Below are 16,831 nucleotides of genomic sequence, written 5' to 3'. Positions count from 1 at the left end.
CTCATGAAGGATGCTGCAGTGGGACAGGCGGTGCTACGTCCTCTATTTCGATAGAGGTGAGCCTTCTTTTCACCCCACCATCCTTTCTTTTTACATGCACATTTCTCCATTGTGTTCTCTACTGTTTTCCTTTGATTGCAATTTGTCTTTCTATTTTCACATTGATATGTTATTATCTGGTGAACTTGTACATTCTGTTCCATCCAAAATGTGCCTATCATTGCTTACTACTCTGATTCAGGCATATGAATCTATGAAAGATACCCTAATACTGGATAAGAAATGTGTTACCTGTAACTGCAGTTATCCAGTATTGGTATCTTTCATAGATTCACATGCAACCCACCCACCTCCCCTGGAAGGGCTCACCTAGTTCTCTCAGTGATGCATCTACTTAGCAATCTGCTTATGAAAATCTGAGGGACTAGAGCTCCTTCCAGGAAGGTTCCAGAGGGTGGTGATAGCTGATTGGTTGTTCTCTAGAGATTGGTCCTCATTTCAAAAGGACCTGGATATGTTACTAATGTGAGGGCTTTGGCCTATCTCTCTATATGTCTAGTGAGACTCCCATCCCGATGACGGGGAATGATTCAGGGATGTGAATATATGAAAGATACCAATCCTGGATAACTGCAGTTACAGGTAAGTAACGCATTTCTTCTCCTCCCAGCAAGGTGGAACTGCTTTATTGAAGTGCTGAGTGAAGTCAGGTTTTTACTGCATGACTGGCATTCCCATGCTACCAAAGTGGCTTCCCATTGCTTTCTGACTAACGCATTTCTAGCTGAAACCAAGCTAAATGTTGCGCACACCATTTGTTATCTTATTGTTTATGCTTTTTTGCTGACCACTTATGCTAGCAAAGAAATGGTCTCAAAGCAATTAAATATTATAGGATTCAGCTAAAAGATCCAAGGACCAGGAAGAGAAAAGTGAGGGTGAAACCAAAGAGTCCCTAAAAGAAGCAGAGAAGCAGAAGCCTGATGCAGAAAAAGAAAACAGTGCCCCTCCTGACCCTGAAGATACCAGTGAGGAAGAAGATAAAGATGTGGAGGAAAGGTAAATTTGTATCTTAACATACTGCTTGACTTTGGATATTTCCTATCTTTGAATATAAAAGGGCACTGTGAAGGAAAAACCCTTCAAATGAAATAGCCTAATGGTTGCCAAGTGTTCCTTTGTATTTTACCACCGTGTTTTTCTCATGTAGAGATTTGTCTTTAAGGCTGCAAGGTTGCTAATGACAAAACCCACTAGCTCCGCTGGTTTCTGTATCCACTGTATTACTGTGTGTGAGCAAGATTTCGGACCTCTCAGAAAATGCCTAATTATCTTCTCTAAATGCACTTTCTTTTTTATAACCCATCTCGTATAGATCTAAACTTGACAAAAGTGTGAACTGGAGCATCATTTCTTTCCCTGTGCTTTCTTTTCAACCAAAAATAAAAGCAAATGGCAGATTAACAGTATTTCCCTTACGTAGAAGAAAACCTCTCTAACGTGCCTACATTTCCTTCCTAATCCTGGTATCTTCAGTCATAATTTAAAAACACTGAATATAAAGGCAACCTTTTCCATGGTCTCTATAGCATAAAACATGAAATTAATCTTAATTACCAAGCAGGTTGAACAGAAAAGTGTAATGCTCCTTTTATCTTAGACAGCTTGGCCAGTACTGCTTGGCACTAGTGGGACAATGTATTTTTGTAGGTACAGCAATATGGATGTGCCTTATTAGGGGCACAATTGTGAATTTTCCCTTAATAGAATGAAATCTGTGTCGGTTATCAAGGTCTATTAGCCTTTTGTCAGCAGTACGTTATAGAGAACCAAATTTAGCTGCTTAGATTTTCTCCATTCCTGTATAAATGGAAGCTATTACTGAAATGTAATCGTTAATAGCAGTTCACACTGTTTTGCACACCCACGCCTCCTGCAATTAAAATGCCATACAAATATGGTTGAGCCTATAATCTTTGACTGGAAAGCCCTAAGAATGCCACCATTGAAAGTGTGAGAAAGAAGGTTAAAATTTGGATTTGAGTTGTGGGGCGCCAAATTAATTTGGCCCAGGGTCAGCTGGCATCTATGGAGAATGACCAATCCTGGACATTTCTAAAAACTGAACACCCAGTGATCTTTAGTAGATATGGCATGTGTATTTCATTGTTTTTTTCCTTACCCGTAATGCCCTACAAGTATCAACCGTATTTAAAAAAAAAAAAAAAAAATTCCCTCACTTTTGTGTCAGTATTCTGGTATCTGTAAGGTACAGCAAACTTTCCACCACCCAGTGCTCACACACTTCTACAAATAAAACAGTTCCTCCTATGGGTAGGCAAGCTGCAATGGCCAGGAACTGGTGTAAACTGTGACCATATAAAGATGGTGTACTATTAGTGTGGTTTTGACTCAGTTTTGGCCCTTTCTGAGATCCACTAGAATTATACTGTGAAGCTGCACTTTTTTCACATAATCACAAGTTTGACACAGCATCCACGATGTGCTACCTAATTACAGATAAACACCCCAAAACTGGTTTCTAGCTCAAACACATGGAAGTTAAGGGAAAAGAAAAGCACCACCCTTGGTTCTGCCGCAGATGCAGACCCTTTGAGTTAACCAGGTCACTTTTCAGTTGCTGACTGATGTATTCAGATGTTAAGCTAGAACATAGTGGTTAAAACTGTGAAATATCGATGCACTGGCAAAGATTGTGCTACATAATTTGCCTCAACTGTGCTGCATAATTTGGCTCTGCCAACTCCTGTCCGTGTAATGTGCCCAAAAACTCATATGATGTACTGTTTTAAATAAGGGGAAGGGTGTAAATGTGGCGTTTGCCAGAGATTCTGGAGTTTTCTATCACAGAAAAAAAGAAAAGTTTGTCATCCCCCGCCCAATACTTTAAGTTTAGACTTAATTCAGAGTAATATGCATCCTCCTGGATGGTGTCTACTTTTCTACTTTTTTATTTTTAAGAAATTCTTGGTGTTGATAGAGTTCCCTTTTTAAGAAATTCTTGGTGTTGGTAGAGTTCCCTATGTCCCCTACTATTTCCCTATGTCCATGACGAACCAGGACCCAAATACTGCTGGTATCCCTTGTAAAAGACACTTCCATTAAAACAATCCCTTGTATCATACATTTTTGGGATATAAATCCAGATAACAATCCTAATAAGCAGTCACAGTAAAAGAATTGAAACTCGCACAAGTATAGTTTTTTTAAGCTATACATTAATGCGTCAAAATATTGATTTGGCATTTGCAAGGCCTGTTAATATCATGAAAGCCATTAAATATACAAAAGCTCTATTACCCCCTTAAACTGCCATTGTAAACTGAAAAAGCACTGATTACTTTACCCAACTAGAATTTATGATGCCACATTGTTGCCAAGCACCATTGAGATTGCACATTCACGACACCTCTGTGATGCATTTACACAAAAAAAGTCTTAAAGTAAAATTTTATTTCCTAAGCCACTCACTCCTGTTGCCCCCTAGGCTACATGAAACTGACAAACATGGAACGCAATCTAAACCACAATACAAAGTACAAGACAGAGTGGAGAATCAGAAATATGTGCAAATGTGAGGACGAAAGTGTGAAATGTAAGGATTTTATAGAGCTGTATCGTTGTGAGGATGCATGAAGGTGAATAACTGTCTCCAGGCCTAGTTCTCCCGTGCTGCTGCACTGCCCTGCTTCCGCCCCATTTTGAGGTCTCGTGTGACGCAAGCAGCGCATGCGCTCCTCTCGTCTTATGAGGCTTCTTGGAATAGATACGATTCCAGAAGCCTCGTCCTAGCTCTGCCTTCAGCTTTAATTTGTGCGTGTCGTTTGACGTCACGAATTATGCTAAAGGCAGTGCACTGATTGCACCGAAGGCATGGCAATCATTGCTTGTTGCCACCCTGTCTCCTTTTAGCCACGCCCAGCGGGATTGGATCTTTTACCCGCGGCGTGACAGTAGGGATATTAGCAGCTTGCTGCACTTTTTTTGGTTTTTGTCACCCTTCTCTTTGTCTTTCGCCTCACACTTGTTTCCGGTCCTCTCGACTGTTTTTCTCTCCCCGTCTGTCTTGACGTGAAATGATATGCAGGGCTCGTGGAGACATGGATGGCAGGCACTGGAGTGCTTGTTTGTGCTTGCAGCCTACAATACTCCCAACGGCTGTCGCCGCAGCTCACTTGATAAGGGGGTTTCTGTTTGCGGTAGAATTCTCATATGGAAACTGTTTTTGATGATTTTCATTTCAGCGAAAAGGCAGAGTTTTGTAGCATTTTTCACCCCCTCGTCGTTTAAAAAGGAATGTTTCTTAACTCCGTGACGTTCACGCGGATAGTGAAGTCTTTACCAAAACTTCAGAAGGGGCTGAGATTGAAGTTGTGCTCCTCAACTAACCACAACAAGTAATGCATTAAACTTAACTCGGAGCAGCACAAAATATTTTAAATGGATACCGGTTTCTGTTTCCAAAACGAGACAAAAAAAAAAAAACGAGCAGCCAACGCAAAAGCAATTTCCCCAAGGTCACACAAGTTTGGTCAAGGTTGGAAGCCAAGATTACAAGTGAGGTTCCTCACACTCTGTCCTTTGCCAATTTCCCCACCAGGCAACATCAAGGGCCTTTAATCCTGCAGGGCCGGGCTCGCCGTCCTGCGATTAATCTCTTACCATGACCACTGCCAACGATCCACAGATCCCTCCCGCCTTCTGATCTTTTCCCTCCTCGAGGAGGAAACTATCGCAGACTCTTCCTGGAAGGTGGGTGGCGCTGCAGTCAGCAAGACATTTTCAATAAGATTTTAATAGTGTGTGACGCGTGTCGTCGTGAAGCAGGGCATTAGCATCGGTTAGTTGCCCTTCCCTCATTATACATCGTCTCCTTTAATTGAAGCCCATAGTTAGTTTGTCAATCAAAAGTCGTCAATGCCTCATCTAATTGCATTAATATGTAAGCACTGCCCTCGCCTTTTGGCTGAAATGCTTTGACAGCGTCAACAAGCATTGAAAATGCAATAGGGCTCGCCTTTTATTAAGTTAAAGCCATTTGCTTTGCTATACAATACCATTAGCAAAGCAAATGGCTTTAACTTAATCAAAGGCGAGACCTATTGTATTTTCAATGCTTGTTCCGAGTGCTGTCCTGCCTTTGCCTCATTATTTTTTTACTGCTTTATCGGTCCTCTCTCGTTTTTTAGTGCTTTCTCCTCCTTTCCTTCGTTTTTCACTGCTTCTGTTTTTCCCTAATTTGCAGCTCCTGCCTGCCGCCCATATTTCTGCCTAGCACTGCCTTCCAACACCCCTCCCTCCTACCAGGACCTAATTAATGGAGGCATCAGTGCGACCCCATTAAGTAGACCCTAAGTCTAGCTGTCCCATGCCTACTGCCTTGCTTCCGCCCTATTTTTCTGAGTGCTCTTCCTGCTTTTGCCTTGTTGTTTTAGTGCTTTCTCCTGCTTATAGGCCTTTTTAAAAAATTTGTAATTGTGTTTTTTTTCTTTTTTTACTGCTTTCTCTCCTACTTTTTAAGTCTCGCCTAGGCAGCGCATGCGCAGTTTCTTTGAGACCTGCTGTATTCAAGATTTGGGCTTGGAGCACTGTCCATCTTTTTAATTAGTTCCTCTTTCTGTTCTTTGGGAATGCCATCTTTTGTTTGGTGGGTATGCTTAGTAGTCCCTCCTTTAGAACTTTTGTATCCTCCCATGAGGACTGTCCCTGTTACATTTTCTCTTGTTCGTCACGGTTATGTAGAGATCTTTGAGAGCACTCTTTGATTGGCCTGCATTTGCAGCTTCATTTACCCTGCCGTCACTTAATCTCCATGTGTCACCCCCACCACCCCTCGGCGATCGCTTTTTTTTTTTAGATTTATTTTAAACTTTCACTTGCTTTGTCACGTAAACAAGCCAAGTCTGCAGTAAGGGACTAACATTCACCCCCTTGTGAAAAACACCAGTTTCTGGTACCCCTGGCCTACTACTTCGGTACACTACACAAACTCGCATACATTTTTCAATCAAACAAAAAAGGTATTGGCTACTCAATCGCGATTTGCAATGAGCTGCGCTTTAAGCTGATTCACTGCTCAAGTGTCAGTCCCAGTTGTGATCTTCCTGCATGTGACGCGACATCTGCGTTTTCTTCTGGACGGTCCTGGTGCGGAATCTGATAGCTGTTGGTGCCAGGCAGGTCAGTGCTTGGAGTGTTGTGTGATGTGCTCACCAGTTGCAGAAACTCCCAAATGCAGGCTTTTTCACTAGCACTTTGTGTTGTGTGTGAATCTGTCACAGATTTTAATTTAAACACATTCCATTGTGTGCATGCTTGTACCGAGTCATAGTTTTATCAGACGTGACTTGTTAATGATTTTGTCAGTCCCGCTTTTGTATAAAGGTGTGCCGCATTCTTCTCTTGAATATTTACCAACTGAGCACGCAAAGGCTGAATGTGCCGCTAAGGTTTCGCATCCAGTCAGACCACTTCCAGTTCACTATCCTGCCTTTCGGTCTGAAGTCTGCTCCTTGCACATTCTCAAAGTGCATGGCAGTAGTAGCTGCTTTCTTGAGGAAGAAACACATTTTCGTCTACCTTTACCTAGACGACTGGCTTCTCAAGAGTTTGTCTCCAAGTCTTCTACAGCAGCACCTTGCGTATTGCATGCAACAACTGCATCAGCTAGGTCTCCACGTCAATTTAAAAAAATCCATCCTCAATCCAACAGAGGATACATTACCATGGTGCAACTTTGGACATAGTAAACGCAAGAGCGTATCCTTTGGAGGAGAGACTATCATCCATTCTCGACAAGTGTCCGACTCTCCTAAAGATACCCCAGCCCACGGCCAGGCAGGTCTCATCTCTACTGGGTTCGATGGCCTCGTGCATTTTTCTAGTTCCAAACGCCAGACTTCACATGAGACAGCAGACTCTAGAGGATCAGTGGTCCCAGATCTCCAATCACTGCGAGGACACTTTAACTCTACCTCTGCCTGTCTGGCTCTCCATCAGATGGTGGATGCGACGGACTCATCTCATCGTGGGAGTCCCCTTTCAACAGGAGCTGGCCAAGCAGACTCTGATGACAGATGCGTCCCTTCAGGGATGGGGCGCTCATATGGGGCCACTACAGATCCAAGGAATGTGGTCAGAGAAAGAGCAACTATACCACAAACATGCTGGAGCTCAGAGCGGTGCATCTGGTTCTCAAGGTGTTTTTTCCTTCCATCAAATCGACTGCTCTTGTTCAGACGGACAATACAACAACGATTTACTACCTGAACAAGCAGGGGGGCACCAGGTCCAGACCCCTGTCGCTGGAAGCACAGGCGATTTGGAAGTGGCTTCTGGCACGAGACATGAAAATCTCCGCAATTCACTTGCGTCCAAGCGGATGGCCTAAGCAGGCATTTCGCAGAAGCACACGACTGGGTGCTAAAACAAAGTGGCGCAAGACATCTTCTGCAGCTGGGGAACACCAGGCATCGATCTCGTCGCGGACACAGAAAATGCAAAATGCCGCGTCTTCGCCTCCAGGTACCCGGAACCAGGATCCAAGGGGAATGCTCTGTTGATAGACTGGTCAGAGACATTACTCTACGCCTTTCCACCAATTCCCCTCGTTCCCATGGTGATCAGGAAACTGTACTATTCCAAGACAGAGATGATCCTAGTTGCTCCAGAATGGCCTCACCAGTGGTGGTATCCGGACCTTCTTCATCTGTCAAAGTACCACACAGGAGGTTGCCATGTCATCCGGATCTGCTGACCAGGGTGGGAGGCAAGGTGTTCCATCCCAACCTGCCGTCCCTGAGGTTAGCAGCATGGCTCCTGAGTTAATCCAATATGGACATTTATGTCTCAAGACTGAATGCAGGTCTTGAAGGAGGCTAGGAGACCTTCTACGAGGAAGTCTTATGCTTTTAAGTGGAAGTGTTTTTACATGTGGTGTACTGCTGGGGGTCATGATCCTATTCGAGGTCAGGAACAGGTACCGTTACCATACTTACTATATTTGGCCAAAGCAGGTTTGCAATACTCCTCCATAAAGGTTCACCTGGCAGCGATAACAGCATATAGAAAGTCTCCCACTCAGGCTTCCTTCTTTCAAATGCCAGTTAAGGATTTCCTGGAGGGTCTAAAAAAGACTACCCACCCGTTAGGTCTCCATCTCCTCCTTGGGAGCTTAATGTGATCCTCTCTAAACTAATGGGTCCCCCATTTGAACCCATTCACAAAGCTTCCCTTCCGCATCTTTCATGGAAGACTGCTTTTCTTGTAGTAATCACATCTGCCTGCAGGGTGAGCGAGATACAAGCCTTATGCTCTACAGAGCCTTCTCATTTTTCACGCAAACAGAGTGGTGTTACGTACTCACCAGAGGTTCCTTCCTAAGGTGATCTCGGAGTTTCACATCAACCAGTCGGTTACTCTTCCTACTTTCTTTGCAAACCCTGTCTATTCTGTGGAGAGATCTCTGCACTCTTTAGATTTAAAAGGTGTTAAAATTCTATCTTGATAAAACAAAGTGTACGTAAGTCTGACCAACTTTGTGAATTATGGTCCATTGAACACTGGTTTCCCTGCCTCTAAAAGGTCCATTTCTAGATGGATAGTGTCATGTGTCCTGTTATCTTAACTGGCACATAAGCAGCTCCTGGACAAACCGAGGGCGCATTCTACAAGAGGCAAAGCTGCTACGATAGCAATGCTTAGGAATGTACCTATTCAAGAAATTTGTAAAGCAGCCACATGGCGTTTGGTCCATAATTTCGCATGCCATTACTGCCTTGATTCTGACACTCCAGCAGATGCTCAATTTGGTCAAGCATCCTTGAGAAATTTGTTTGGGTAATATGTTTTGGTAAAATGGTTTTGATATGCTGGTATTCGTCCGCAGGGTACGGGGATGGTCATGCTACTCTATTCAGTGCTTATGACTATTGATGAGTATCCCCTGGAAGAGAAGAAGTTACCTGTAATGCAAGTTCTTTTTCAGGGGTATACTCATCAGTCATAAGCAACTCTCCCTCCTCCCCGGACGAATACCATGGCTATATATATTCACTGAAAAAACCATAGGTTTCACACATGTTATAGTTAGCGGAAATTTTACTGATAAAAAACCAATGAAATTCCCCCGTTATAGTTAGTGCAGGCAACTATAACTCACGCGACCGCAATCCTCTGCCGATGCTAATACTGTATTTAGACACTTATTTGCCCATGTCTTCTTCCATACATTTTTAGCTATACATATATTACAAATATTTTTTTTTCATAAAGACACATATGTCATCAGCAGAAGATTGTGGTCGCGCGAGTTATAGTTGCCTGCACTAACTATAACGGGGGAATTTCATCGGTTTTTTATCAGTAAAATTTCCGCTAACTATAACATGTGTGAAACCTATGGTTTTTTCAGTGAATTTGCAAGGTTTTTTCAAATGCTAATTCCTAACTATAACGTGTGTGAAACCTATGGTTTTTTCAGTGAATTTGTACGGTTTTTTAAATGCTAAGTTACTTTACGCCATTCGTGGCGTGCGCGCCCACTTAACGCAGTTCGTTCCGTGCGCGCACGGTGCGCTTCGCGCACCGTGCGTGCACAGTGAGCGCGCGGTGTGCTTCGCGCACCGCGCGCCCACTTTACGCAGTTAGTGCCGTGCACGCACGGTGGGCATGCGGTGTGCTACGCGCACCGCGTGCCCACGTTGCGCTAGATGGGCCATGTACGCACGATGCGCTTCGCGCACCGTGCGCACATGGAGGACATATGATGCACTTCGTTTTGAAAGGTAATATTTTAATTGTTTGTATATTTTATAAGCCATGCACAAATTGTGCGCTTCGGGCACCATTTGCACACGGGGTGGAGAGAGTGTGGATAATTTTTTTTTAATATATTTTAGTTTATCTCAGGTGTAATAAGCCATGCACAATTGGTGCCCTTCTGGCACCAATTGGACACGGGGTGGAGAGTGTGGATAATTTTTATTTTTTTTCAATTTTTTACCGTACGCGTACGGTAAGCGTAATCGGCGAAATTGCAGAAAAAATAAAAATTCCCTTTTTGGCCTTGGGGGATCTTTGGAGACTCCCTCAACATGGCTATGTGTGTGGGAGCTGTCTAAACAGCCCCTTTACATGTTTATGGGCTTTATATTTTAAAAATCACTCTCAGTGCGAGAGAGAAAATGGTGGCCGCCGCTTCCTGGTTTCGGCCGATTCGAATGTTTACTTAGATCTAAGAGCCAATCAGAATCGCGCTCGTGCACGCCACCGTACGCGTACCGTAAGCGTACCGTAAGCTGGCTCAGATATATATATATATTGATTTAAAGGCTATTTTCTCAGAATCTACCGAACAGATTTACACCAAACCTACAAAAGGCACTTCCTTGACCTGAGGACTACCTCTCTGCCAAATTTCTAGTAATTCTGTTCAGCCGTTCGGGCTGTAGCCCTGTCTAAAGGTCCTATGGAAAAATGCATGGGAAAAACGCGTTTTGGGACCCCCCTTTTATCTCAGCCCCCGCTTGACGAATCCCCCCGAGACTTTCAGGGTAGGAGCGGAGCGTAGCGCCCCACCTATTTTGAAAAATTCGCGAGGATTCGTCGACCGGCGCCAAAGTTATTCAAAATAGAATGTTGCGGATTTCCTATGGAAACGTGGTCCTAACTATAACTACCTACTGGCGACCGCCAGTAGGTAATGTGTGTGTGTGTATGTATATATGTATATATATATGTGTATGTATGTATGTGTGTATATATATATATATATATATATATATATATATATATATATATATATATATATATATATATATATATATATATATATATATATATATATATATATATATATATATATATATATGTGTGTATGTATATTCACTGAAAAAACCATAGGTTTCACACATGTTATAGTTAGCGGAAATTTTACTGATAAAAAACCAGTGAAATTGCCCCTTAATAGTTAGTGCTGGCAACTATAACTCACGCGACCGCAATCCTCTGCTGATGCTAATACTGTATTTAGACACTTATTTGCCCATGTCTTCTTCCATACATTTTTAGCTATACATATATTACAAATATTTTTTTTTCATAAAGACACATATGTCATCAGCAGAAGATTGCGGTCGCGTGAGTTATAGTTGCCCGCACTAACTATTAAGGGGCAATTTCACTGGTTTTTTATCAGTAAAATTTCCGCTAACTATAACATGTGTGAAACCTATGGTTTTTTCAGTGAATTTGCAAGGTTTTTTAAATGCTAATTCCTAACTATAACGTGTGTGAAACCTATGGTTTTTTCAGTGAATTTGTACGTTTTTTTAAATGCTAAGTTACTTTACGCCATTCGAGGCGTGCGCGCCCACTTAACGCAGTTCGTTCCGTGCACGGTTTTTATCAACTTTAATAAGCCCTGTACATTTGGTGGCCTTCGGCCACCAAAAGCACAGGGGGTGGGGTCAATGTGGATAGTGTTTTTTTTATTTCGATTTTATAATTTCATGTTGCCAAAATTTAGTTTTTTTTACCTAATAATAAGCCCTGTACATTTGGTGGCCTACGGCCACCAAAAGCACAGGGGGTGGGGTAAGTGTGGATAGTGATTTTTTTTTTTTTTTTTTTTTTTTTTTTTTTTTTTTACCGTATGCTTACGGTAAGCGTACTCGGCAAAATTGCCAAAAAAAAAATAAAACCGTTTTTGCTCTTGGGGGATGTTTGGGGACTCCCTCAACATGACTATGTGGGAGGGAGTTGTCATAACAGCCCAGTAACATGTTTTTGGCCATCATGTTTGATAAACAACACTCAGTGCGAGAGACAAAATGGCGGACGCCGCTTCCTGGTTTCGGCCGATTCGAATGTTTACTAAGATCTAAGAGCCAATCAGAATCGCGCTCGCGCACGCCACCGTACGCTTACGGTAAGCGTACCGTAAGCGGGCTCAGATATATATATTGATTTAAAGGCTATTTTCTCAGAATCTACTGAACAGATTTACACCAAACCTACAAAAGGCACTTCCTTGACCTAGGGACTACCTCTCTGCCAAATTTCTAGTAATTCTGTTCAGCCGTTCGGGCTGTAGCTCGTTCTAAAGGTCCTATGGAAAAATGCATGGGAAAAACGCGTTTTGGGACCCCCCTTTTATCTCAGCCCCCGCTTGACGAATCCCCCCCGAGACTTTCAGGGTAGGAGCGGAGCGTAGCGCCCCACCTATTTTGAGAAATTCGCGAGGATTCATCGACCGGCGCCAAAGTTATTCAAAATAGAATGTTGAGGTTTTCCTATGGAAAAGGGGTCCTAACTATAACTACCTACTGGCGACCGCCAGTAGGTAATATGTGTATATATATGTATATATATATGCACTGTTATACGCCGTCCAAAAGAACTGACCTGTCACCTGTGGTGCATGATGGGAGCCTGGGGGTTCCTGGAGATCTTAAAGGCACGGCGCCAGTTTTCCAATTGTTTCTATAGGCGGCCTTTCTAGGCTAATCTGCCTCTATGATCTTGCCTTTTTACCTTTGAAAATAAAGGGGGGGTGTTTCAAAGCACTTTTCTTTATATGTATCATAAGTATATCATGACTTATGTCTTTATTTTTTCAAATGTAAAAGATCTACAATGCAATTGTTACTAGGCTAAAACTGCCACATGTTTTCAGGCTGCATAAGTGTGCGTGTGTGTGTGTGTGTGTGTGTGTGTGTGTGTGTGTGTGTGCGTGTGTGTGTGTGTGTGTGTGTGTGTGTGTGTGTGTGTGTGTGTGTGTGTATATATATATACACACACACACACATATTATTGGCCATTGCTCCCGAGTCCCCGCACATGGGCGGGACTATTCAGTGCTTATGACTTTGAGTATACCCCTGGGAGAGAACTAGGATTACAGGTAAGTAACTTATCCTTTTTTTAACCATTGAAGTTAAAATGCATCTATTGTTATAAGTTTATGTTATATCCGATCAAATCAGTACATAGTCTGTTTTTCATTTCATTTTGTTGAGTGGTGCTCACATGGTATGTGTTGCACTGTATAAAGATGGCTTTGATAGTTACCAGCACGGACGTGGTGTCCATGTCCTGTTATCAGCTGGCAGCGCCGTGGGAAACCTGTTGGGGAGTGTGTGTGTATGTATGTAGGTGTGTGTGTATATATATATATATATATATATCAGGTTGTAAAAGCGTCGGGAGTGTAACAACGCATTTTCAATTTGTTTTTTTTTTGGTTTTCCTATAGCATTGTATTCTTACAATATTCCTTTTTTTCTTTTTCCCCCCCTGTCTCTTTCTAGCCAGTAGCCAATAACCTTCCTGGATGAGCGGTTTCGCCGCACCTGTCCTAATGCTGGCTTTTCAGGGTGCTAAAGAAAAGAAGAAAACTAATGTCGGCTGACCACATGTCTACAATTCGGAAGAGATCTCATCATTTGGGACAATCCATTTGCAACCCAAAAGTATCAGGGGGGCACGCTTGCACTAGTTATCCTGGGTTTTGGTCTCCTTTAATATTATAGTTCCATTCCTTGCAAACGTTCATTGTTTCCCGCAGGCTTGCAACCTGCTTCATATTTGTTTTATAAGGATACCTGCTGTTTTTTTATTATTTCTATTTTACAGCTTCTTTCAGTCCTGGTAAATCATAATTTACTTGATTGACTTACCATGGTAAACGTTTTAAAGGCATAAGTAGGGCCACATTGGAATTAACACTTGTACATTGCAATGAATATTTTAAAATGGAAATTCACAATATATTGGCAGAGTTGCTGTTTTTAAGGAGGTTATGCCCGTGCAGGTTTCTCCATTCAAGATGTATTTCTTGATATATATGCATTTTAATACCTAGTATAATTTACTTCTGGATTTGTGAAAACCTGAGATACTTCTGTTTTCTCTTAAAGCAACAATGTTTTAACAGGGAAAAAATCATCTTTTCTGTCATTATTAAAGAGTTATTGATTGGATGGATTCAACGCATTTTCCTCAGCTACTGCTTTGCAAGCTGACTGTCTGCTTGTTCTGTAATGTACTTATGCTAATTTCTGGCCTGTACTCTGCCCAAAGGAATTACTGAAAATGTACCTTTCAAACAAACCTGTTTAACTGATCTTGTTCAGTGATCTACATTTTGGTTGAATATGGGAATTGATCATCACTTCATTATATTTGATGTGTAGGCTGCAAAACTAGACTGGTGTGAAATGCCTTGGATAATAGTTTATGAAAATGCAGTTGGTGAGATTGTTTTATGCTACCATAGTCAACACTCTTTTTTTAATTTTTTTTATTTTTTCCCCCCCTGTAGTTAGGAGTTACTCAGTATTTCCAGTAAAAAAGGACTGTGCATTGGATATCACTAGTTACTATTTCCAATTTAGTAATTGGATATTGAGACAGTATGTCAATTTAAAACCTATGCTAATTTGTTTTAACAATCTCACAAGTGTGTGAATATGAAAAAAAGCTTTAATATTTCCACATAGGATTACATTGATTGTGCCCATTCCTTTGTGAGACATTGCAGCATTGCCTGTAGGGTGTAACGTAAGAGAATTTGTATCCAGGGTCAAGTGATCATAGAAGGACTTGAGTGCAGGGCTTAGGGAACTGCACCTTTTAGGAAAGCCTATTTTCCAAGGAAATCCGTTCTGGAAATGGCAAAGCAGAAACAAAGTGGGGGTTTACTACGTGTTTTAACATTAAAAATACTCAAGGAGGGTGATCCTTGCTCGTGTGCACTGTTCAATTTCCACCACACTGAGAAATTGAGAATACTTTGCTGAAGGATTCAACTAAACCAACCTCTAAAAATCCACAAATATTTGTGTTCTTGGCATCTTATTTTTCTTCTCTTGGGTATCACTTGTAAATGCATGAGTGTACATTGTTCGAAATATCATAGGTAAAAAACAAAGTACCTGGATTGTAAACCTCTGCCACGTTTCTTTTGGAAGCTTGGTTCACTCTAATCTGTATACCATGCTCTTGTAAGATGGTAAAATTGTGATCCATTGAGAGCAATTTCAAATTATATGCTTGAGCTGTCTCCTGTTCCTTCCCTCTGCATTACACCATTTTTAGTGGTTGACTGGGACTGCTACATGTTCACATACACAACATAATTTCATGTACAAAAACTAGGCTAGTGACATGGTAATGTTCCTGCTTGCTGCACTGTGGCATTCTTGAAAATAAGGGACTGTTGCAGAAAGATGTCACTATTTTGAAAGCACTGTCACTTTTATTTACTTTCTAGTGAAGTGGTCTTTTTGTTTTTAAATGTTAACCTCCTGGGCGTTTGAAGTAGATCTAAGCAGAGATTCTAATGTGGTGATTTGGGTGACTGAATGCATGCTGCCTTTTTAGCCGTACCTTGTGATTGCTTTGCAGTTGGATCATTGAAATCACTGTATTTTTGCATTATTAGTTGTGTAGTTTCAGCATAACAATTGTGAAGAATTTACCTTTTGTCACTAATGGTCTGTAAAATTGCTTAAAAACTAAATACAGTGGTGCTAAGCAGACTAGTTTTGATTTTCTTGTATTGACAGTTACCAGTTAAATAAGTAGATTTACAGTTTCTGCACACTATTACAAGTATTTTCTTTCAAGCTTTCGTGACTTATAGCTGGGGGTGCCTTAACATTGTACTTCCTTCCAGCACTGTTTGCTTCCATGTCATTTGGTTATGGAACTTTTGTTTACCTTTGCAGAGTTTCATTCCTGTGCATCTCCCAAATTCATCTAAGTGGATCTGCCTCACATGGGACCCTTCTCTAATAATAGGAACCCCATTAGTCTTTTTTTATAGACAGTCCTGTGATTAAACAGATCTGTTAGCCAGCAGACCAAAGCAATTTTAATCATGTACCTGTGTCGACTTGGACCCTTTTATTCCTCCTGCCATAATACTTTAATATTTGTAAAGCACACTGTGCCCATGGGTGCAAAATTAGTAGTGACCCTCCTGTTGCTCATGGTGGTTACTGTGTTACCAGCTTTATTCACTCCAATTGTTTCAACTATATAAAAGGGATCTTTGAACTGTTTATCTGATGTGGTCAGTGGGGAGAGAAATTATGTAGATGTTAATTTTAAACCCTAAGCTTCATGTATCTTGAATATGCATCAAAAGATTAAACATTTTTGTAGGTAACATTTTTAATTAAATAAACCAAAAACCCTTTCAAAATAGAAAAGAATTGGCTTGAAACACAACTGTCAGTTTTGTAGTTTGATTTCTTAAGTGTACACCTCAAGTCTCAACCCCCTTCTAGTTTTTTGCTATGTGGTGTAATTGTATTGAATTTGTAATATAGAGAAGGTCAGCCCAAGTGGGCTACATTACAGCTATGATGGAGCCTTTTCGAATGTAGCTTTTGGAATAGATCTTAGTCTAAGACAATAAAATGTTCATTATTACATGCTCTCTAATTGTATGTATATTTTTTATGATTCCTTGCGACTTCTATGACAATTTCACTTGCTTTTCAGGTCCATCTATTTGATAATCATTGGCCCTGGGGCCTCCATCTTCGGAATATATTGTTCGAGGCATATGAGCTGCAGATCACACACTGAGGATAAGATCGCCATCTGGTGTTGGGCTCGGATGATTGCAGGTTGTTGTTGTCTTCGGAAGAAGCCTTTGGTCACGAGGTTGGTGACTCCTCCCCTGGACAACAGTGCGCATGGGCATCCACTCCATCGTCAGATTGTTTTTTTCCGCCATTGGGTTCGGATGAACTTTTTTCCGCTCCAGCAGAAAACTTCTAGCAATCAATTTAACTCT

General features: G+C 41.5%; 1 protein-coding gene across 1 annotated transcript in view; it reads left to right on the top strand.

Annotated features, from left to right (window-relative positions):
* The window catches only part of HDGF (heparin binding growth factor), an 88,617-nt gene extending 72,149 nt beyond the window's left edge, over positions 1-16,468 (top strand). Inside the window, exons 5-6 of the mRNA XM_085638252.1 lie at positions 896-1,059; positions 13,332-16,468. Of these exons, the coding sequence (XP_085494378.1) occupies positions 896-1,059; positions 13,332-13,338 (171 nt within the window). The 3' untranslated portion in view covers positions 13,339-16,468. The remainder of the gene's footprint in view (positions 1-895; positions 1,060-13,331) is intronic.
* The last annotated feature ends 363 nt before the right edge of the window (positions 16,469-16,831 follow it).

The sequence above is a fragment of the Triturus cristatus genome, chromosome 12 (assembly GCF_964204655.1).
Source record: "Triturus cristatus chromosome 12, aTriCri1.1, whole genome shotgun sequence".
In the NCBI taxonomy this organism is placed as follows: Eukaryota; Metazoa; Chordata; class Amphibia; order Caudata; family Salamandridae; genus Triturus; species Triturus cristatus.
The sequence above is the reverse complement of the archived record's forward strand: the minus strand, read 5'-3'. Positions and strand labels throughout refer to the sequence as shown.